Below are 24,139 nucleotides of genomic sequence, written 5' to 3'. Positions count from 1 at the left end.
GAAACCTCAGATACTAATTGGCTGACCACCTGTTAGTGAGATCCGAGATTCATGCTGGATCTGTTAAATTCCTTTTGTTTAATTTCTCTGAATATATATTAATTGTATAAATGAATGGGTACATATTACAGCTACATCATTCTTTATTTATTCATTAGATCATACGGTTAAGATAACAGTAAAACACTTTTTCATTTACTGATAGAGTGCTTGTTTCTGAAAGAGTAGGTCTCCCTCATCTCCCTCAGCTCTCAACTCATGCCTGAGGTCAATACACCAACTTCACTAATTAAAGTATTAGCTAGAAATGCTCAGTAATCAGCTGGAGCAAACGTATGGTTACATAGAAGATTATAGGCTAAATTTACTGACATCCCAGAGTTCCAGGATCTTGTTGTCTGCCTAAAGACATGCAGAGTAGACTTAAGAGAGAAAGCAGAACATATTCCCGTTTAACTCTTCCCCCTTCTTAAAACACTAAATTTTCCAACTATCCTTGCTGATTCTTTGTACTGTTGATTGTATACATCTCTGAAGCAATTATATTCATCTAGAAGTATTTGCCTCAATTAAATCTTTGCTTAACCCAAACGTCAACGAACCCTGTTTCCACTTCAATCTCTTCCTAAACTTAACTAGGTACTTGCTTAGAGAGAACTTCAAAGTTCCTCTGAATATCCCAATAGCTTTCTCTTATTCCATGAGGTCTGTTTCATACATGGTAGTAAAATATTATCTGTTTGTCCTGCACTCCCTCTGTTCCTTCCATCACTTAACTTTCCATGCTCCTTGTTCCAGCCACAAATGGCCTCCTATTCAGCTATCTATCCCTCCAACTCCTTTTTGTGCTAGCTGTAGCTCTTCTACTCCTATTGCTGAAGTCCAGCACGGACAGCCAAAAATCTGGCACAGAGTATAACTCAGTCTGAAAATCATGGCAACATAGGGATGCGAGATCATAACTAAACAGCTAACCATCATGGTGCAGGCACAAATGAACACATACGTGCTGTCTGACATTTGGCAAATGCTGTACTCTACTTAATAACCTGATGTAACCTTGTTGCCATATGCTCTGATATCTTAAGTTTTTTGTTTTGTTAATCTGAGTCCAACATCTACGATCAAACCATTTTTAAAAAGACACTCATTTCATTTAAGAAACACTAGTGACAGGAAGTCTATCATAACTCTTGGAAAGTTGTTTCAATAGTTACCATTTAAAAAAGTCCCTGCAAAAATGTGGTGCGCATGTAACGTTTTAGCATCAGCTGTGCTTTAGCATCTTGCTATTGCCTGGTTACCACTACCGGCTGCAATGTTACCAGATTTCTATTTCCCAGGTAGGTACTTAATTACTATGATCACATTACCCCTTCACCTTAATAAACTATATACACACACACACATAATATATATAAAAAAATAAAACTATACATACACACTATATATAGTGTATTCATATAGTTAACACTATACATACAAAAACTGTACTCTCCCTCTGTAGTGTCTATATAGTTTTATATATATGCACATATATATATGCACACACACACACACATATATATATATATATATATATATATATATATATATATATATATATATATATAAAACTATAACTCCCTACCCTAAGCCGGCTGCTCTAAGAATGATTACAAACTAGAAAACGTTTCGTGTAGTTCTCTTTAGAACCCCCTCCAATTCTTCCAACATCTTTTTGTGGTATTTGTGCTAGAGCTGGACATGCCATCCCAACAGCAGTTGCGGTAAGACCAAACATAGATTACATCTTCTATTCAGCACTCCACTCATTACACACGGATAGAACTAACCTTCTTGGCAGAAGACCGTTTATATTTGATCATCCAACACCAATTCCAACTCTGTTCTAAGAATTATTGCTTTCCCCTCCCTTAACACACACAGTGACTTTCATCCTTGTGCCTTAGATGAATGATCTCACTTACGGCTGTAGTGAAATACAGTTTCCTTACAGGCAGCTTATTATGTATGCTGGATGATTGGCCCTCCCTGCCCTAGGCAATACTCCAGGGATCTTTATCCTACATGAACAGTTTCAGGGGCAACGTTAAACATTTATTCCGAACCACTAATAAACGGCACAGGAACAAGAAGTACATCCATAACAAGATTCACTAGAAACGTAAAGAGCTTGATAACTATTCCTTGTTCACTATATCTCAAGAACTATCACAATTGGATCAACATTTCTCAATCAAGCATTCTCAAAGAACGGACTGACAAGACCAATTTTCCCCCCAAAAGCCCAACTGAAGGACCTATACCCTTGACTGTATCCTGAAGAAACTGAAATCTTGAATCACTATTTTGCGTGCCATTAATGCCAGGCTGACACTAATTTTCAGGTCATCTTATTTACCCCTGCATGCACTGGCACAGCAGCGCAAATCCTCTATACTTCCCTAAACTTTGACTTTTAACAAAACTTGTCACACAACGCAGAGAACTCCCCTGTCTGCATTTTTGGTACACTCAAGTGTCAAGTTATTCAGACCAGCTAGAAACAGCAGCAACTGCTGATGCTAGACGTTGACATTACTGTCCCCAGTAATCAGGGACTGGGGATGTCCTGCACAGGGCCACAAGGATATTTCTTGCGTAGGTCAGAGGAAGGCTCACTTTTGGTTCAAGTGCGGTATCCCAGGAACACAACTGTACTACTTACATGGCACCACACTGAGCTGATCATCTACCTTGGAAACGGAAGTACAGCAGAACTGCTTTGAAGACAGCACTTCCAGATCTGGGCATGTGGTACAGACACACAAGCTGGCTTTAGCAAGAGCCTTTCTGTCCCCAAAGCAGAGTTTATTAGCTCAGGCTCCACAGCATAAGGATTCACTAAGTATGTTGGTTTCTGAACCAGCCAGCTGGCTCTGGAAACAGAGTATCTACATTTGTGCTGCCTTGTGCTTGAACTGATAAGTTGTGTTAGACCGGAGTTAGCTTTTACTGAGGCAATTCAGATGCGGACATCGGGTACAAATTGCTCCTAGACCAGAAAATCTGGGTACGTGTTATTCAGAACTGACCTTATTCATATTCTACTCTATATAAACAATACTAGGAAAAAAAGGAGCTTTTTTTGTATTAACAAGTTACATTAATTGGGGTGTTTTGCTACATAGAATGGATCTGGAGAGTTCCCCCATCCTTACTTCTATCGAGGAATGCCTTCTTGTGTCCTATCCTTTTTTTATACTTTCTATCTTTACACTTAAAGAGAGGAATTAAAGGTTGTGAATTTATTAGTACTTAGCGTTGATAAGTTTAACACAAACTCCTTGCATGGAGGTTTTCATTTCCACTCTAACCCAGACTTTCTTTTAAAGAGTTTGACCTTTTTGAGTTGCAGTGTTTGAAATCAAGCAGTATATCCCCCCCCAAGCAGTTCAGTTATCTCCAACTGACTTGCTCATTGCTGTGTTCAGCTCTGTATAAATCAGCTCATTTGTAAGCACATCTAATTTGGACTTTATTTCACTTCACATAATAAGTAGATCTATCAGCAATTCCTTCTACTGTCCAATACAGAATTCTTATGTTGAGCAGAACACAAACTTTCCAAAAACTGCAGAGAACCACTTCCTAGCTTCAGCATGGTTGTTTTTTTGCTCATGGAAATGAAGGAAGAAAAGGTCTTGAGAGCGTACAGTACCAAAAGCCATAAAATCAAAAACAAGTAAAACAAAGCATTTCTCCCACCCAAGTCATTTTTCAAGAAGCCATGGGGAGTAGATGGGAAGAAAAACTAAATGTTGAAGGCAAAAAGGACAAATATAGATGGCCCATAAAGAGTTCCAGTCAGGCAGTGGCTTGTGTAGCACTCGGCTGAACCTCACTGCTTCCCAGGGTAATTTCCTCAGCAGCTACTTTGATGCAACAAAACCATCCAACAGATTAACAATTCCTGTCTCACCAAGAAGAAACATTAATAGGATCCTCCGCTCCCTATATTGAGATGCAAATCATTTGTCTTTTCCTAAATAAATCTCCAATTTAGCAGATTTTGCCTTTTCATCCTCCAAAACGTTGTTCAACTTCAGGCTTTTTTCCCGGGTCCACATTCATGTGGCTAAAGCCTTCAACAATAAAAGGTTTTTGCCTTAAAAACGTAACATTTAAAACAAGCATGTGCTGCTTATTTGTAATCAGTCTTCATACACTGTGATAGGTGAGATGTATCTAATGGAAACGCATTCTCTGTAAAACACTTTTGTGACACTCACCACGGGCCTGAGTGATTCCCAAAATACCTCTTTACACCACAGTCAAGTCAAGAAAGACTATCATACTGTAGAGAGAGAAGTGAAGCAAGGCGACTGCAATACTTTACGTGGCCTGAGGCTAGCCAGAGTCACTACCTTATTTCAAAAAAGGTCTCCTAAATTCCACCCATGACAAGACAGCACCTTCTTCCAAATCTTGGCATGCATCAGGTTCCATTTCAAAGTCTTAGCTTTAAAGGCTTTTTTTTGCACGTGGTAGAAGCGACCTCCAAACAGAACGATCCATTTTCAAGCCAATAAGACAACTTTACTCAACCGCCTGCCAAAAACTCCACCTCCCTACCCCCCACCAAACCCCACTGTTATTACTCAACCCAGAAAAACCTGGAAATGGAGTAGAACACCTTCAGATGTGAGAGTCCTTACTGCAAGGGAGGGATTGAGCCCAAGACCAACTACATTTGGAGCACAATGCAAAACCCACCTTTTCGCAAAAGCCTTCCCCCAATGATGAGCCGACATCCTTTCATAGCCAGATAATGATTAGCATGAAGAGAAAGAAAAGAAAAAAGTAAAAAGCAAATGAAGTATGAAGGTGCTGACAACCGATATCTCTGATAAATGTTAGCATTATCCAATATCTGTACGATTAGAGATATCTTAGCGTTCAGAGATTTAAAAATACACGGACAGAGAGGATGACTAGCGTCAAAGTTCTTACAATACTTAAAAGGTGCCAACAGCTGAAATAACCTGAAAGAGACAGAATCTGAAATTTATTCAAAGCGCTGAAAAATATTAAGAAATTAGCATGGCCAAGACCAGAAAAAAATCCATGTTTACGCATGTTAAGTCGTAAGCTTGCTTTCTAGAACAGGGACGACAAACAGTATTAATTTTTTTTTTGGAAGCATCTATGTTGTACAATAGTGAAAATAACCTTCTGATCAAACACATGAACTATTAAAATTTCACCTCTCATATCTCTAGGACCGTCTACTACCTTAGCTGGTTACCCCATCCTTGGACGAAATATTACAAAGTGATATTACACAGCCTCTTGGAAAGCTGTCTGACCAGTAAGAATTATGATAGTTTCATTAGATTTAGCATTTTTAATTTTAACGAGAAAAATTTGTGTTTTCAAGTCCATCCCTGATAATGCTAATAAGCTAAACATTCGGAGGCATAATGAACATTTGAAAAACTAAGTAAATTTTTTCATTACCCTAATATGGGGACACAAAATAGAAACACATAGTAATTTCCCTCCCCCATGATTTCATAGCACTCACATATAGAAAAACATATCAGGAATTTGACATAGATTTTTAATACACCAAAATATTTAAAACTAAACATTTTAAAAATGATTAACTTTACTGCAGTCCTTCCTAACAATGTGCTGTATTTTGTTCGCATTTATCATTAACATCTTTAAGAAAATACAAACTGCCGAGTACTACTCAGTGTAAGAGAAAAAAGCTTAGCCCTAAGAATATTCTCAGAGGTAGTGTCTTACTGCACAGACAGGTCCACAAAAAAAAAAAAGGCACAGACCAAGCCAGTAGAGCATCCTGCAGCTGCTTATGAAGGAATTCTAGTGGAAAGTCAAAACACAGACTTAAATCTTCAGTGACCACTGAAGGGTTTCAAAACAAACATTTAACCACAATTGTCCATATGCAAGATACTGTTCAGGGAGTCTCTAAATTAGCAATTATTATAAAACAGGAAAACATCAGGGAGAATTTTCTTTGCTTGTCCTCGTTTTTATCTCCATTCTACTACTGGCCACTGCATGAAGCAGTGCAAGACACTGAGCAAGACAGATTTTGTTAGGCCTAGTATGACTGTGCTTACGATTGAATAACCAATTCTTCGGTCTGGACGCATACAATTCAAATTAGTTTTTAAACTAGCTTGCCAGATAACCAGTCTTAAGGACAAACAGTGATCCTTCCATCTCACGAAATTCTAAATGCCGTCTTATGAAGGAAAATCGTCTCTGATGTGGCATTAAAGTTGTCAGTCCATGAAAGCAGATGTATTGACTTAAGTTTTGTGCAGCCCTACCATTATGGTTGCCATGATCAAGTGGGACAGCTGGGATGGTTATAATGCAGTAAAAGAAATAAACTGACCTCTATAAATACATTATAGCCAGGTAAGGGGAGAAAAAGACTTATCTGGATTTGGATGTTTCCATTCTCAACAGGTGAAGAATTCACTGTGCAATTCTTGACCTATTATTCTACCTGTTCATTTAACTGGTATGACGCTTCATGAAAATGACTGGCTAGTTTAATTAGGCCATATTTGCCAAACAACCAGTTTAAAAAAAGAGAGTACAATCTTCTGTACACACAGGCTATAACTCTTGAAACACATTCCCAATTCTCCCTACCCCCAGCAGGCAGAGGGAGGGAGGGGGGAAAAAAAAAAGCAAAAAAAAAAAAAAAAAGCAACAGTCAGGACAAACCAGCTTCAAATCAAAACACTCAATTCAAGTCACTACATTGTGCAGCCTGATGGAGGCTGACAGTACAAACTGACACACAAGAGATTTCCACTCTACACAAGGGGAATATTACTAACAAAAGGGTTGCATTTAACACCTACACGCTCACACAGACTGCCTATGCGAAGAGCAAGAGACAAAGCTCGGCACCACTACCCTGTGAAGGGGAGGGGGAAAGCTCCCACAGTTGAGCACTAACAGCCTTCAGCAAAGGAAAGGTGCTCCCCTTGACAGACGGTGCAGACCTTGCTTTAAACATATAAGCACTAATGTCTGTGTTGATGTATCTGATGTAGTTCAGCTCATATTCTATCCAGCAGCATACGAAAGAGATGCAATTTGTAATTCCATGATTAGCACCGAACACCACAACAGTGAAGAAATTCTGCTTACATAATCAAGAAGATAAGTCTGGTACTGTTTAGAAAAGCCTTTTAAAAGGTCTTTGGCTACTTTGCATATCAAGATCTGACATTTATCATATCTTTCAAGCCAAAGTTTCTTTACTGCTGATTAAAATTGATATTTATTGACATTAGCCTGGGGAATAACAGCTGAAGAGCCAACCATATTCTATTCTTCATCAACAATACTGCCTACTAAGTTGTTTCCAGAATCATCATTGTTAGTAATTACATGCTAAACAAAAAAAAACTCTCGCAGTTGGTTTTCAAAGAGCACATTGAGCTTGCAGATAGAAAACCTTTTACAGGCTTTAACCCTGCAGGAACAAATCTGATTTGAAAGTTAATTTTTGTATATATGTACACACACACACACATACATTCACATACACAAACAGCTCAACAAGCTGCTCCTCTATGGGCCAAAAATTCTTGTTAGGGTTTCATCCATCCCTGAGTGTTACCACAGGTGTACTTCGTACCTTTCAGGTTTAAGTGTATTCAGAGCGTAAGCATCTATTCACCTTACACATTCTAAGATTTTTAGGGGCAGACGTTCTCCAAACTAAGCAGGGCCAACATAATATGCCATGAGCCTAAAAAGGTGACCTCCATTTCTGAGCTGGCTGACTTGCACAAGGTAGCATTATCTGACCGAAGGGAGGAGGAAGTTGCAGACACACGCTACTTATACACCATATGAAATGGAGATCTAGAGAGACAAATGTCTCCACTCTTAGAATTTCTTATGCTTGAGTCACCTGAGATGTTTAGTCAACAGGAATCATCTGCTTACATCAACGTGACAGCGTCTTTCAGCCAGAATTAAGATAGAGAATCCAGCCGGTAACGACATTTAGTGAACTGGTAAGAAAGCCTTGGAAGGCGGCTATGGAAGTTTAGTGTACTAAAAACTGTATTTCCAGTTGTCTTGTTTTCTTCCAAGAATTTGTGTAGCTAGGTTTAATTTTGCAGATTGCTACTTTGAAGTAAATTGCGTACAATTTAAGTCACATTCAGTGGCGATAAGAAAACACAAACAGAAACACCTGACTTAACAACTTCTGCCTTATGATACTGTAGCTTAGTTTTTCTGTGTTACTGAAAGCACGTAAAGAGAAAGAAGAGGGTTAGTTACCAGAAGCACAAGAACACAAGAAAGGTGCGTAACTGCAGTTATATACCTCTGCTTTTGGTTGTGGCACAACATAAGTTATCCTAGCCTTACAGTGCTGCACGATGACTGGCTTTAACCGAGCTATGACAAAGTAGCGAGAAGTGTTTCTAGCCTTTTCCCACCAGAACTGGGCATTCCCATCCTCTCCTTTTTGTCAGTATTAACAGCTACACAGAACGAGGAGGAATTAGTTTTAGCCAGATCATAGAGCAGATCAGACTCATAGTACAATTACACAATAATTAGTGTTCACAAAAATGATAGGTGGGAAGAGGCAGCCAGGATTGATTCCTGCATCAGTTCACGCTGACAGCAAAACTGAATGTTTAAATGATACAATATAGGTTGTTTAGGGCTGAAGAGTGAAACGTCTCACTTCAAAAAGTGAAAAAAACACTAACACTCAGTGAGTCACAATACTATACAACAGAGGTTATTTTTCTGAGTACAAGCCACACAGTACTGTACCTATTGGGTATCCCAGGCATTACGAAATGCACAAAAAGAATTTTCCTGCTCTGCAAAAATTGTATTAAAAATGCATCCCAGACGAATTCCTGAAACATATTTTATTTCTAGTTCTTTTGTCCCCTTCACCTAATCTAATTCAAAACAACATGTGTATAATGGGTGAAAAAACGTGAGAGAACCTAGACGTCCCTGCAGAAGAACAGAACTCTTGGCCACAGGCACACTTCTTCCCATCCCACCCTTTAAAAAAAATTGATTTCACACTATGGAAGAAAGCATTCTGATTACACATCTATTTGTAATAGGAGAAGTGTGCTAAATAATATATAGACTAATGTGAGCTTGCATATTGTCTGCAAATGCTTTAATGCATTTCAGATCTAATCAGTAATAAATCAAGAGCTACCACCTACACCTTCACAGTATCTTGAAAATAAATTTTTGGGTCTAACCCTAAACTTACTAACCCTTTTTAAATATAGAAAAGGAAATGAGACAGTTTTGCTGCACAGAATCCTTTTGTACAGGCTTGAACAAGCACAATTGCCATCACGTTGGCATTTTTCAATAGCAAATTTTTCACATTAGCCACAGTCACGGCGATAAGAGTATATTTTAGTTTCGCTTTTCCTCAAATTACTTGTATTTTGAATTCAGATTGGTCTGCAACACAAAACACATTCAAAACAGTTACCTTAGTCTTTTTTTTTCCCCAGAAACACAGCTGTGCAATGAAGATTGAGGTTTAGATTAAACTGTTCACTCAGAAATGTTTCTTTCTCTTGCTATTTCATGCTCTTAAAAAAAAAAAAATCTTTACCACCTTTATTTCCTTGTTTCTATCCACAATTCCCTATCACCTTGTCATTCCTTGGGAAATTTTTTTCTGAATATATTTGTCCTGCTCTCCAGAATCTGTTCTTTCTGCTGCTGTTTCTTTGTCACTGGCTGTCTTCCATGCTGCCATATGCACATTCCTCTGTGCCTCCTTATATCTTGTTTTCCACCACCTATTTTCCTTTTCCGCTGTGTTTCCACACTCTTTCCTCCTCCAGGGAGTTTGTCTCTTCCTCCCCATCACTAATAAAACAGGTATACTAGTGTCGTCTACTGAGTCTACCTTCTCTCTCCGTTTTGGGGAAGGAGGTCTCTTCTGCCTCGGTTGCTTCTTCTCCCATACGCAGGACATAAAATACTGCAGAAAATAGAAAAGATCTGACCCTCTCCTTCACTCCTGTCCCCTAAGCAGCTGACAGCCACTGCTGTAAAAGGCACTGCCAGCAAGGAGCTACTCTACCTTTGTGGTGAGGAGCAAATTTGCAGGCAAATGGTCAGTTCCCAACTGTCCGAGTAGGAAGTTCCTGTGATCACAGATCATCTGGGATGCCTTTCCTCTCAAAAACATGACCTGTTGCCACAGATTCTTCAATCTCGAACTTTAAAGGTTTGATAGCTGTGAGTAGCTTTTGGGGAAAGTCACTGTGAATGTATTTCCACTTTAGTAATATATGCATTGAAGTGTCTCAATAAGAAGTGGTATGCGCTACCTTAAAAAAAAAAAAAAAAGGCAAGCAAGCACTGACAATTAGGCCTCCTCTATTCCACAAGAATTACCAACTGCTGAACGTGGTTACCTGCAAGCATAGACAATGATAATTTCTGTTCACCATCATTCTGGAGGCTAACTCCATTTTCAAAAATGCAAGTATAGGCAGGATAAACTATGATCAGCACACTTAAACCAGATTCAGCACCAGCCAAGCCTTTGTCAGCAGTGGTAATCTTCCAAATAGAGAAAAGACGATAAGGGGGGCCATGGCCCAAAGGCTGTCTGACTGCTTGGCACTTCTAAAGCATCTTCCCACCTGAACTTCAAAGAGTCCCATGAATATTAACTAATTAAACCTCACTGAAGTGAAAGAGAATCAAGGGCTCAATTCACCTGCCAATATACATCAGGCTTTAGGGTGGAAAAACAGTTAGTTGAAGTAGCAAAAATGCTATATTTTGTAGCAAAAAATAGAACCAGAGGGTAATTTTGCATGCATTTACAGGTGCGGGCGTAATTCAGACAAACTAAATATCAGATTAAAATTTAATTTTCGTAATGTTTAACAGCATGCATTTAGGTGCCTTTCTTAACAGCTGACGGTCAGAATAGCAGAGAAAGCCTCTTTGAGGAATGTAGTACTGTATTGTTTCAATGGATTTGACAGGGAGGGATTAATCTGAGTAACCACCCATACCACTACCTACAGGTATTTCTGTGGTCACCAGCCCCAATTACAGCGTTTAAGAGATCTGCCTTAATCAAAACCTAAGGCAATTCATCTGCAAGCAAGACAACCCCTGTACGTTAAGTCACAAAGATCACTAAAGAGAAGTGTTAGTCCAATATTCTGAAGTGAGAATGAGGTGACTTAAGTGGAAGACATGTAAAATCTAACTTCAAGTGCTAGAACACACAGCTTGTGAATAATTTATTTCCTCAAGCACTTACCAAGTCTTTCCACCATTAAGTTATCTACAGTGGAGTTTGAATTAATTATGTTAGGAACCTGATATGAACAGTTTTCTAAAGTGATTTACTGGGCGGCCTTGATACACGTGAGTGGAGCTTGAAAACCTCAGTCAGGTTTGCTCACAGACTAGAGTAATTATCTGAATAAACTTTGTCAAGTACTTTGTAGAGTACCCGACAACTTCACCTCTCCCCATGGCATAGAAAGGGCCACACAATATTTTAATTATTTTCTCCCACAAGGCAGGAAGCTCATTGAGATTTTACAACCAAATATGCTTAGTTGGCTTTTTGCTTAATATAGCCCTTAGCCTGCAGGTTGCATCAAGTGCTAAAACAAATACAGATCACAGAAGTTAGAAGTGCCTATTATGCCAATAAAATCCAAATCCCTGGTAATGCAGCAATTGTTCCATGCAGCATGTTTTCTAATGCTTTGTCTGGTCTTGTTTTAAACAATGGGGCTACCATCACTTTTCTTGTGCTGAACAATCCAGCGGTTTTTCCTGATCTTTAACCAAAGCTTCCACTTTTCATGCCAATCCAGAAGATAAGCACCCTCCAAAAAAAAATCCTCTTCTATCAAGCTTGACATCTGACTTATAAAGAACATCAGGTAGCCTTTGTAAGGAGGTAAATACAAAGTTTACTAATCAACTCCTTTTAGACCTATCCTGGGTGACACCTCCCTTCTGCACAGCTGCTTACATTTTGCCCAGAGGATAAACAGAATAATGGTCAGACGGGAGAACACAGTGGGATCAAGTAATTTTTAACTTACAAGAATTATAGTTCCTATCTGCAGAAAGGGACTCTCCCACTGAGCTTCGTTTTTGGCTATCTGCTCATGTGGCAGTACTCTGTTTTTTTTTTTTTTTTTTTCCCTCCCCTTTAGCACGCGACCTGTATGATTGTTAATACAGCGTTTGACTTAAGCTTGTGAATGAAATGGCATGTTTTAAACAAGGCATTTATATCGCTAAGCCCTGTCTGCCGAAGGGAAACAAGAAATGAAATGAAAGCAGGAACAGGCTCTCTAGCCGAGAAGGTAATTTCGGAAAGAGGACCTTTTAACGCCATCCGAACAGGTGACCGGCAGAACAGCGTCATTATCGGGTAGAACCATGAAAATTAAAACACGGAAAAGGCCCTATTATCTAGGTCACCGAGCCCACCCCTACCACAGCGGAGTTACTGCCTGCAGTCTGCTGACTAGCAGCTTCTCCGGCCGCTGCCGGCCGGCGGCCAGGCCGTCTGTGAGGGGGCCACAGCATCGCATGGGGCCTCCTGGTCTCCGCCGCCGCCCGCGGAGCCTTCCTGTGCCCTGTCACCACCCCCTCCCAAAACCGCGCGACCCAGAGACACCTGAGGGAAAGGCCGCAGCGGGCACTGCCCGGGCAGGGATGCGGCGGAGCGGGCCGCCACAGTTCAACCCCCCCTCCGCCTCCTCCTCCTCCCTCCCCGGGCCGGGAGACCCCCGCGGCGGCCTGGGGCGGGGGTCGGTCCTCTCTACACCCCCCCCCCCCACTTCCCGGCCCCGGGGGAGGCTCCCTCCCCTCCCTTCCCCCCCCTCCCCCGCCGCGGGACTTACATTTTCCGTGTCGCGCTCGTTCACCGTGGGCAATGGAGTCCGAGTGGACATTTTACTTCAGGCGGGCGGCAGCGCGGCGCGGCTCGCCACAGCCCCACACACACACACACGCGCGCGCACGCACAAAAGCCCCGGCGCGGCCGCGGCCCCCCCGCGAGGACGGGCTGCGCTGCTGCTCCGCGATGGTGGTCGCAGAGCGCCACCATGAAGGACGGGGGCGGCGGGGGGCGGCGTCGCCTCGCTGTCCCCCCCCCTCCTCCTCCTCCTCCGCGGCACCCCACGCCCCGGCTAGATCCCCCCGCGGGAAAGCAGCGGCGTCTGCCCCTGGGCGCCCGCCGGGCTCATCCTAGGGCCGCAGCAGGGCGGGCGGAGGGCTCAGCGCCGGGCGGCGGCGGGCGGCCGGGCTCCGCATCGAGCGCGGCGGCGGAGCGCGGGGCAGCCGGGCAGGGCGGCGGCGGCGGCCCCTCTGCTCCGCCGCCGCCGGGGCACGGCGGCTACAGCGCACTCAGGCCGGCCCGCCCGCCGCGGGGGCTCGCCTCTCCTCGCCCCTGCAGCCCCGCTTCACCGGGCCTCCGCTCGCATCCTGCTCCGCCTCTCTCCCGCCGCAGCCCGCCCGCCCCAGGCTCCGAGAAGGCCGGCGTGCCCCGGGCCGCAGGCCGGGCTGCGGGGGGGAGGGAGGTGGGTGGGTGACTGACTGGGTGGGTGCCCGCCCGCCTGCGCTACGCTCGCCTTCCTGCCCCCCCACCCCGCCCCGCTGCCGCTCCCGGACCAGCCAAGATGGCCGCCCGGCTTCCTCCGCGCCGAGCCCCAGCTCCGACATGAACCGGAAGGGCCCGCCCCGCCGCCTCCCCCCCGCCCCAGCGCCGCCGGGGGGCCGGCGCCGGCGGCCCTGCAGCCCTCTAGCCCGGGGCCGGGCCGTTGGTGCCCGCACTTGGCCCGGTGCTGCGGCCGCAGCGTCCGCCGCCCCCTCCCGCCCGGGGCCTCGGGCCGCCGCCGCGGGGCGGGGGGGCCCGGAGCGCCGCCGGGGGCAGGGCGGGGATCGTGGAAACCCGCTGAAAGTGCTGGAAACCGCTGCTCTGTAGGCAGGATGCGGAGACGGATCCGGCTGCCCGCTCGCGGGAGCGTTGAAATCCGCGTGAACTTGGTCGCTGCTTGGCCAGTGTTGGGAGCGAGCGGCGCCCGTGGCCGCCGGCAAGACTCGGGCCTTAACAGCCTCGCTCTGCCAAAAGTTGTGTTGGTCCTGGCTAGCCCAAAGGGGGACGAGGGGGGCTCACCGAGCCCCTCGCAGAGCTAAGCGGAGCGCCGTCGGGCTGCGGCTCCGAGGGTTTTACTGCCCGCCTCGCGCCTGGCTCGTTGGCTGCAGGAGGGCGAAAGTCGGTGCAGTCGGAGCGCAGCCTTCGTGCGCCCTGGGGCCGGCGGTTACTTAGCGCGCGCGGCCGTTTTCGAGTGTGCGAGGCCTTGATGCGCTCACGAGCAGAACTAATGAGGAATTAAAGACTACAAAGAAAAGTAACTTGCACATACTCAATGTACAGATGGTTTAGAGACAAACGTCCGTTTCTGGGAGTTTTGGTGGTGGTTTTTTTGGGGGCCGGGGCGGGGGGGGGGAAGAAAATGTGAGCCTCCGTAGAACAAATGCTAGTTTTGGTGAGATTTGTAGCAACTTGGCATCTCTGGAGATCTGGCACCACAGCGATAACATTTCGCCTTTCTAAAGCGTAGCTTATCTGACAAACTTTGTCTCTTACAAATATTTACTAGCTTAGCCTTGAAATCCATCCTGTTGTGTAGGTAATAGTTTCCTTGCTTTTAGAGACACAGGCAAGGAGAAGTAGCCTTTGAACACTGCCCGATAAATGAGTTGCTTGTCTGTTCCTTCATCATCAGGGCTACAAAATTCTCCGTGACACCTGACCCGCAGAAGGAGAAAACCCAACGGACCTGCAGAGAGAGAGAGACATCTTCCCGCCTTGCTCTCAAGTTAAGCTGACTCCTTGCCCTGTATCAACTACAGGGATTTGGGGCTTGAGGAACGCTTCTCTCTTGTGCAGGCAGTCGTGTTTGCCTACGTCTCCACGCATCCGTGTGCATGTGTGCTCAGATTCTGGGTGTCCCTGGTGCAGCCGCTCTCCTTCAGCAGCAGGCAAGGACCCTTTGCACTGAGAACGGGGTGGGAGTTGCCTCTCTCTGGTTTGCCAAGGTCGGTCACGAAGCCTGAAGGAAAGCCAGGAAAAGTATCCAGATCTGACTCTCTGCTTTTGCTGCTTCTTCGCCTTTTTTTCTTTTCAGTTGCCAGTAGAATATGTTCTTTACAGTACGTTTATGAAAAATGATAATTGACTTATGACAGAGTCAGGAAAAGGGTAAAAATAGACTTGGAGGTTTACTTGGGTTGTTAACCTGACTAACGCTCTCCTCCTGCGTTTGTGCGACTCCAGCTAACATCCGAATACTGAACTGCAAGTGCTTAAGGCTGGCAGCAGTTTTCAGCAGCACGCCAAGTTCAGTAGCGTTGCTGCGAGTGTGAGTTTACTTGTCCTGAGTGCCGGCAGAATTGAGGTCTGTGTCTGTGCTGAGACACCAAGTGGTACTAAAATAAGCTCGGCGTAATGTTATTAATCTATACTAATATCACCCTTCCACTCAGATAAAATTTAAACTATGCAATTATAGATAGTTAGGTGAAAGTCCTAGACCTGTTGATGCAATAGGCGTTCTGCTGTTTACTTCAATAAAGCCCACATTTAACATTCACAGCCCAAATAAAAAGGGGCAGGGGGGAAAGAGGAAGGGGGAGTAGTGGGAAAGGAATCTTTGTTTCTCTCAGGATTTTACTTCTGATTGGCAAAGTGATTTTGAAGAAAGAACTTGAGACCCCAAAGATAACGGCTGATTTTGCTGCTCTATTGCCAATAAACAGCAGCATTGATTAGTGTTGTTTTTTTCCACATAGCAGGAGCTTGCACAAGGAATGACAAATTGCATAGTAGCTACTTTCTTTTATGTCTCATTGTTGCTGTATGGTCTGTTTCTCATGTTTAAGCAGACGAGTTGATTTCAAAGTGTATTCACTTTCTTTGTAAAAATGCTGCCATAGTCAAAAAAAGATTGCGTGACTTTCCTATTTCGTTGCTCTCTATAAATATTCTCCGTGTTATCAGGCACTGCTCAAGTTGAGTTCACAAATCAGAAGGTGATTTTTCCTATCTAAAGGCTCTGAAAACTCAGAGATCTCAGCCAAATTCTGGTTTCTGCTTCTTGTGTTATCACTAGCGATAGTGACAGAGATTTTGTAGGTGGGACTTAGATGACAACGTTTGTATGCCCTCTAGAATAGGCTGCAGCTTACGTTTTGAGCTAACTGTTCTATAATGCTAACAGTTATAAAAACTTTTTATTAGTAAAATTGGAGAATATGACTCAAAGACACACAGGAAACAGATATGCTAGTTAAGGTGCCGTTTTTATGTCACTTTCTTGGCTATCGCTGCGCACTGAAAACAAAAGAATGCAATACAAAACAACACTGTTATCGTGAAGAATTTAGATTTTTTTTTCCTTTGGAAAATGTCACGTCTATTCACTGTAACACTACACTGAACGTACACAGTCGACCATAAATTTAACAGCATTTGTGATCAGAGCAAAAATGGTGGAATTGAGTACAATGTGTGGGAGACATAAGGAATATTTTTTGATTTATTCAAAAGCGTGTTTTTTTGAGTTTTCATTCTGCAAGAAAGGTTGCAAATGCAGAACTGACTGAGGTATTTATATTCCCCTTACCTCACTTTAAAGGCTGGGCGCATCAGCTGGTAGAGGCAAGTAGAGAATCACCTAATGTAATTGTTATAGCTGCCTCATTGTCCACTGGAGCTATGACAGTATACACCAGCTGGGAGTCTGCCCACATATTAAATCCTTTTGATGCATACAAAAATATCGGTTTTGATTGATAATTGTTAACCCCAATAGGACTTCATTTTTTCTTCAAGCCTTTACAAAGCATGTTTTTAAAAGCCACAAGGTTATAACAAATATTTGTTCTTGTTCTGCACGAGTTGTGTTCTGCTACCAGGATATTCTGACACCTTGCTTTTTTTCTTAGAAATTCTAAGATAATCCCATGCGGTAGAAGATCTCCAGGGCTATTCTGTCACCAGTGTTACCTTTAAAATTAAAATCATTATTTGTATTTGTTTTTTAAATTTTAACTTTCACAGAATACGCAGTCTTAACAGTATTTTATAATAGGAAGGAGAAATGTGTGATTTCGAAAATGGTGCATGACAATGCAATTGGTAAAGGAGTACTGATTACTGTCTGCAACCTGAATCAATAGTTTGTGCTTAATTATAATTAGGAAAAGCATTCAGGCCCAATGTAACACGCTGCAAGGCCAGGGTGAAACGGGTTTTTGATGGCAGAGGAAACAACACTGGAAAGAAAAAAGATCTTCTTCTTCAGCTCCATATCCAGTGTTTTCACCCAAGCAGCGACAAGATTCAAAAGGCAGGCTAAGGTCTTGTGTGCGTTGGCTTCTCTCCTTGGTCCATGCGCGCCCAGCGTCCAAACTCCCCTTTCGGTGCAAGGGAAGACCCAGTCCTTGGGGGCAGCAGAATGGCCATGGCAGTGCAACCGCGGTTGTTCTGCCCTCCTCAGGTCGGGGAGGGTTAGTCGCTTGGCTAGGAATATGGAGAGAATAGGAGCAAACAGGTGGTGGTTCCTGGATTATATGTCTCGCTTGTAAGGCCACGCGCAGTACGCCGTGCCTGCAGACCACGTGGCATGGTGCGTGGAGGGCGAACTTTCATGCTGGGCTCACTGTCATGTGCACAAACTGCATTGTTTCCCTGGGAATTTGAGGCAAATGGGACATAGACTTTGGGACAGAATCACACTGCTCAGGATGGAGCCAGGTGTGAGTAATCGTTCTTATGGGTTGGGCACGAGGTCAGCGTTGAGTAAATGTAAAATGTCTCCTTAGCTTTCCATAAACCTGACCCCTTGTGGGTTGTAAAGGAAACACAAAAGGACAAGTAGCCAGTCTGGCGCGCTGCTAGCTCTGAATTTGACTTAGTAAGTTTAAAACTACAGTAGGTGTTATAAAACAAGCCTCTTCCTACTGCATGACCCCAACAGGGCTGTATCTTAAACATAAATTCTTTCAGATGCTTTGCCATCTGAGTCAGGCATGTTACTGTTCCTCCTACACTGTTTCCTGTGTGGTTAATACTGAATCAAAGCCTCCATTCACAATGATAGGAAAAGAATAGATGACTCTAGTGCATGTGATGTTTTCAAGTGCAAATTAATAGTTGGTGTGCCTGAGCATTAGTAGGAAGTAATTGTTTTGTAGCAATGAGATAAGTTCCAGGCTTTTTGGGCACAGGTTATCTAGAACTGGTGTTGCCCACGCGTGTTCGAAAAGGAACATCTACAATTGTAGATGGGCTAATGCAAGGCACACAGCTGAGTTGAAATTCCCAGGGCCCACAATGAGCCCCAAGTGCTGGGTTTTGCCTGAAGAAACTTGACAAAAAGTGGTAAGAAAGAGCCTCCTCCTCAGTCTGCAAGCCAGGAGCACCTAGCATCCAACCAGCAGATCGTGCCTGTAATAGCTCTTTGCCGCTTTGCACATTTGAAGGAATTAATGGTCAGGGGAGCCTCTCAGCTGGCATCCCTGTTGATTATACCCTTCGCTGCTGCTGTCTATTAAGAATTCTGTGTTCCCCAAGGACCTCTAAGTGTGTCTACGCAGATGGTTAATTGTACACCCAAGGCTACTTTTAAGTCTAGACTGTTTCTACGGGAGTGTGCGTGGAGGTACAAATTTGTCTGAGCTCTGGTGCTCCCTGCAAGAACCCCAGATGCAGGCCCAAGCTCTTGCTTGTGCGATCTGCGCAGATTCGGCAGAACCAAGCCCTAAGGTCCCTGGGAGCAGATTTCCCTGAATTCACTTGCGTTTGATTTAGATCGTATCTTTCAGGAAAAAAACATTCCTCTTGATTTAAAAACTGCTAGTGACAAAGAATCCACTAGCAATCTGGTATGATTAATCTCACCATTAGAAACATTTACTTCTAATCTGAATATACCTAATATCAGCTTCCAGCTATGGGATCTTTCCATACCTTTGCCTACTGGTGATCAGACTTTTACTCCCAAGCGGGACTCAGCTCACGCCATAGCCATCTCTTTAAGAGACTGAAAAGATTTAAATCCCGGGGTCTGTCATCCTATCCAAATCTCTAAGCATTATTTTGCGTATTTTTTCTGATTCCTTTCCACTTTGTTAATCAGTTTGTGCTGTGGATAGCAGAAATGAACATGATTATCCAGGTGTAGTAATGCAAAACCCAAATACAGACATGATATAACTTATTTTGCTGATGCCACAAGGAACCCTTTTAGCCCTTTCAGCTAGGGTAACACTCTGGAAACTTACATTCAGCTGCCCTTGTTTGCATGCTCTTTTCAATGTCTCTGACCTGTCTCCTCCAGGCACAGAGAGTCTCCCATCCTGAAAATGTGCGTTATTATTTGTACAACTGTGATTTCAGCTTTGGTCATATTAAAACATGTATTGTTCACCCGAACCCAATTTTGCAAACAATTTTGCTCCACGCCAGTGACACATCTTTTAATTTCCACCTCTACTCTCCATCTTGGTGTTATCTGCAACCTTATCAGTAATCAGTTTTATCCCTTTAGGGTCCTTGAATAAAAATATCAAATGGTACAGATCAAGAACCAACTGTGGTGCGTTACAGGACCATACTGTATTTCTCTGCAGATAAAAAATGGTTGATAAGAAGTTGTCACCTTGAAAAAGCACACAAGGCACCCGGCTCTCTGCCTTTCCCTCCTGCTGCAGGTTGCCGTGCCTGTGGTATGGAGGGCAATGAGAGGGTGCGCGTCCGGGCCTTGGTCATGCTAGGGCTGAGAGGAAGATGCAAGTCTCTCTGTATCCCTCAGCTACCTCTCCTGTAGACCAATGTCCTCCAGCAGAGGACAACTGCAGACAGTAATGCCTTAACCCAGGTGTATCTAGCTGCGGGGAACTAAAAAATGGGATCTTGCCTAGCTGTCTATGCCAGCCGCCTGCTACAACTAACTCAGGTGGTAAAGGATCAAATGGCCTAAATATCTGTGGTTCAGCATCTCCACCCAAAGCTGGGAGGCTCAGTTTAAAGCATGACTGAAGGTGGGTTTGTGCTCTTATGCCAATCTTGTGAATGGGCATGGGTCAGCCTCGCCACAATGTTAGCATGTGAGAATCTTTTGCCCTTCTCCTGCCGAACATCTCTGGCAGGCATGCAGGGAGCTGCGGCCAGTGCCCCGTGGTGCCCTGCCTGAGCGAGGGAGCAGTCTGCCTGGGTGCTGGTGCTCCCAGCACCCTTCCGGGAACACCTCGGCTCGGCGGTTTTCCCCATTTGCAGTGATTGTTTTAAGGACCATTAGTTAGACAGCCATTTTGTATGTTGCATTGGGTTCATATTGTTCTGGTTTTGTAATTGTGTTCTGCTGCAACAACCGAAAGGCCTTAAAAAAGTCTGTGTTTCACATCAACTTTGTTACCTTTATCACTCAGTCCTGCAGTTTCCTCAGTGAAAGATAACAAGTCAATCTGAAAGGGTCTCTTCCCAATCAAACGCCTGTTGATTGGCATTAATTATATTTCCCTCCCTTAATTCTTTGTTAATCTAGATCCATGTGAGTCATTCCGTTATACTGCTGGAGCTCATGTCAGAGAGAGAGGCCTATAAATACTTAGATCTTTCTATCCACCTTTTTCACAACCTTATACAACGTTTGCTTTCCTCTGGAATTTCCCCTCTGTCCAGAAAGTAACTGGCAATCACGCACGGCCTTCGCACTGCCGTTAGGCCTCAGCGAATGCGATCTTGAGAGTCACAGTGCCGAAGGTGGACGCATTGTATGTTCTTCTGAAGCAAGGGTCTTTTAGAAGAACAAATTGACTCTGTGATTATAAACAACATTTGCAAAAGCATGGGAAGAAAGATTTAATTTGCCTCTTTACCTTGAGTTTCTTTATCACAATATAGTACTATGACTGCAAAGGGTCTTTTTTAAATATGTGCATGATGAAAAGAGAGGTCTTCTAGAAGACCGACTACAGGGGTGCATAGCACGGACGGATTTTGTGTATACTCCCCATCAGGGTACTTCATAGCACCTTTGCTTTTCTTGTTCTAAGCCACCTTTTGCCTTCTTTCCTGTTCCCATGATGACAGTAACAGAGGAAATGAAGAAACAATTCTGTTGTTACTACAGATTCTGAAACTAATTGTGTAGTAACATCATCACATTTTTTTTGATTGTTTCAGAACATCAAGGGCATGACAAGTATTGTACATAACATATCTGGGCTTGTTTCATAGGAAAAGATGAGAAGCTGATTTGGAAATATCTGAGAGAAGGTCAGCAGCTTCAAATCAAATTAGAAAAATATCAAAATAATGTGGTTGCCACAATCCTGATCAGAATTCATATCACACAAGAATATAAAAAAAAAATTTTGGAGAGAGAGAGGATGTTTTATTACCTAAGCACAATGCTGTTTTCAGGCTGCATAGAAGGAAAGAACAAAATGCATTAGAACGAACTTTTTAATATTATCAAAATAAAAATCAGCAATTGAAAATTAGGACTATCATCGTTTCAAGCAGACATGAATAATAAGTTCAAGTTCTGTATTCATTTGCGTCTGTATTTCTCTGAATAGACATCTGAAGTTGCTGGTGGAAGGCCAGATTCTTCCTTATCACCACCGCCGGGAGACTGGCAACAGTTCCCCGAGGTATAAAGCAGGGCATGGTGCTGCCCTAGCAGGAGTGACGTGCTTGGAGCTCGGAGTTTGGAGGAACGGGACATCTGCCCAAAATAGTCCGGGCACAGGCTCCCATTATTCCTCGCCGAGAACACCGCTCACCACTTGGCTAGCTTTTTTTTCACCGATGACAACATTTTGGGATTAGGTCTGTGATCTTATGAATCACATTAGCTTTATATGACTTGCTCAAAGTGCTCAGCGCTATATAAACCCAGGAGATAAATAACGTCTTTTGGCAGGGCGGTCCGCACACATTACAGGTATTCCTCTGGGTGAGAGTTCAGCCTGGGGCCCAGAGCGTAGAGGAGTTTTCTCATTCTCTATATATCGCGGCCTTTCTCTCGGTAATTCTTATATCGATTTTCCTTTGGTGTGTTATATAGCATCACATGATTTACGGGCAAACACCTTACTACCAATATATTACATTAATTAACATTCATTGCTTTTCTTCCCTTCCCTTTTGCCCTTCCCTTTTTAGCCTGCAACCTCTGCTGGCACTTGTTTGACCAAAGTCTCCTTTTCACCATTCATAAAAATACCTGTCTGTTAGGAGTGGCCGCAGCCACAAGCTGCCAGGGGCAGGGAGAGCGGGGAAAGGCCCGGGGAAGCTGCAGCAAACGAAGGAAAACCATGTTTGCCCATGAGTGCTGCTTAAAGAGGGGCTAGCGCACCCCTCCCCTGTCCTCAGCTAATTCCCACTTTGCCACCCAGCTTCTCCTTCCCCTGGCTCTTTGCTGCTCTGGCATTGGAGCAATAGGTCTTGCTGGCAGGATTTACCCTTACAAATACAGGCTCCCTTAGAGCCAATAAATATTTCCCGTCATTGCCTAAGATTGCCAACAGTAACATTTCCTTACCCGTTTATAGGAGATGCTGAATATAGCATCGGTACTATTAAAACCTTTAATGTTTCTGCCAGTAAGGTTTTCTGCCTATAAAAGTTTTCATATTTTCTGCTGGTTCTGTTTTTACTTTTTTTGTGGCTACTGAAGCTTGAGCTGCCAGAACTTTGAAGAGTTAGCCTTAAACGGTTTTTTTTAAACTTTCTCAGTAATTCTGGATTTTCAAACTGAATTTGAAAAGCACAATAGTATTGGAGAGAAATTTGGGGGTGTGACTTTTAATGCTTTAGAAACCTTTGACATTAACCCCTTTTTTCAGTAGCAAGATGAAAAAAGGAAGAGAAGAGAACCGAAGCACCCATAAAAGAGCCAACAATAATTTTTAATATAAACCTTTTGTTAAAACTTCTGAACAACGGAAGGATTTCTTCCTCTGGAAGCCAGCAGAACAGCAAATGTTTGTTCCTATTTTTCAAACAATTCTTGAGGAGAAAGCAGTTTTGTCCAACCTCGCTAAGAAAGGAGACGGGGATGGTGCATTTTCCTCCCGTAAGCAGTCCTTGCAACACAGCGTGAACAGGAGGACAGCTTCACAGAGGGACGGGGGTAAGGCAGGCTCCGAGGTGCTTGCCAGGAGTGGGAAGAGGAAGGGAAGGAGCACGCGAGACAAAGGAAGATCTGACAGACTGGAAAAACACACGGATCTGAGAGAGGGAAAGAGCTCGCGACTGGAAAAACACCCCATCGCTAACCCTGGGAGATTTTTCCTTTTGAGCAGATTCACTCCTCTTCTAAGATGTTCCTTCGCTGAGAGAGGCCACTGTATGGGCCCTAAATTGGACATGATCTTTGACTGATTAACTTGGAGTTCCTGTTTTATGGTAGTGACTGGCTTCAGCTAATTTTGCAGTTGGTTATTATGGGGATGAGCCTGTAGGACACCCTTAAAGTGGAGGGAGATCGTTCTGCGTCCTTGTAGGAGGTACAAGACCTGCTAGGGCGCTTGTCCCAGGGCATATTGCTGAAGGACTGAGGCATCAGCTGGAGACTCCTAAGACCAAGCCGGAGTTCACCTGGGGCTGAAGTCCTGCTGCAGGGGACTTCCGAAGGGGCCGGGCTGACAGTCCTAGCTAAGGACAGCTGGTTGCTGCTTTTCAGAAGAAGTGACATTAAAACTTTAAAACGCTTGTTGCAAGGCCATGCAAATGTGCTGTTTTCCTAAGGCTGTTTGCTGTGTGTTTGCCACGCATTGCCGTGTCCTGCAGCCTCTCGGTGGCGTTACGCCCTCCCGTCGCAGGGTCTCTCTCAGAGCTGCTCTGGGGAAACCCAGTGCAAACTGGGAGGGGACTTCAGAAATGCACTCTGGCCTCTGCGGATAATAGCGCAGGGCAGATATAATCAATGCAACTCAGAAATGCTGACAAATGATATGTAAGAACCTATATACATATGTCTATATCTGCGTGTGTGCACGCATA

General features: G+C 43.9%; 1 protein-coding gene across 24 annotated transcripts in view; it reads right to left on the bottom strand.

Annotated features, from left to right (window-relative positions):
- MARK3 (microtubule affinity regulating kinase 3) overlaps positions 1 to 13,345 on the bottom strand; it is a 65,348-nt gene extending 52,003 nt beyond the window's left edge. For 13 of the 24 annotated variants that reach the window (XM_009675521.2, XM_068947157.1, XM_068947156.1 and 10 more), the window contains exons 1-2: positions 10,145 to 12,273; positions 9,968 to 10,042 (exon numbers count right to left, since the gene is read on the bottom strand). In XM_009675521.2, coding sequence (XP_009673816.1) covers positions 9,968 to 10,042; positions 10,145 to 10,252 — 183 coding nt within the window. In that variant the 5' untranslated portion in view covers positions 10,253 to 12,273. Of the gene's footprint in view, positions 1 to 4,758; positions 4,798 to 9,967; positions 10,043 to 10,144; positions 12,274 to 12,959 lie in introns of those variants that run through there. The other 11 variants (XM_068947176.1, XM_068947174.1, XM_068947180.1 and 8 more) reach the window with 9 other exon arrangements.
- Between the last annotated feature and the right edge of the window lie 10,794 nt (positions 13,346 to 24,139).

The sequence above is a fragment of the Struthio camelus genome, chromosome 5, assembly GCF_040807025.1.
Source record: "Struthio camelus isolate bStrCam1 chromosome 5, bStrCam1.hap1, whole genome shotgun sequence".
Taxonomy (NCBI): domain Eukaryota; kingdom Metazoa; phylum Chordata; class Aves; order Struthioniformes; family Struthionidae; genus Struthio; species Struthio camelus.
Note: the sequence above shows the minus strand (reverse complement) of the source record. Positions and strands in the feature narration are given on the sequence as shown.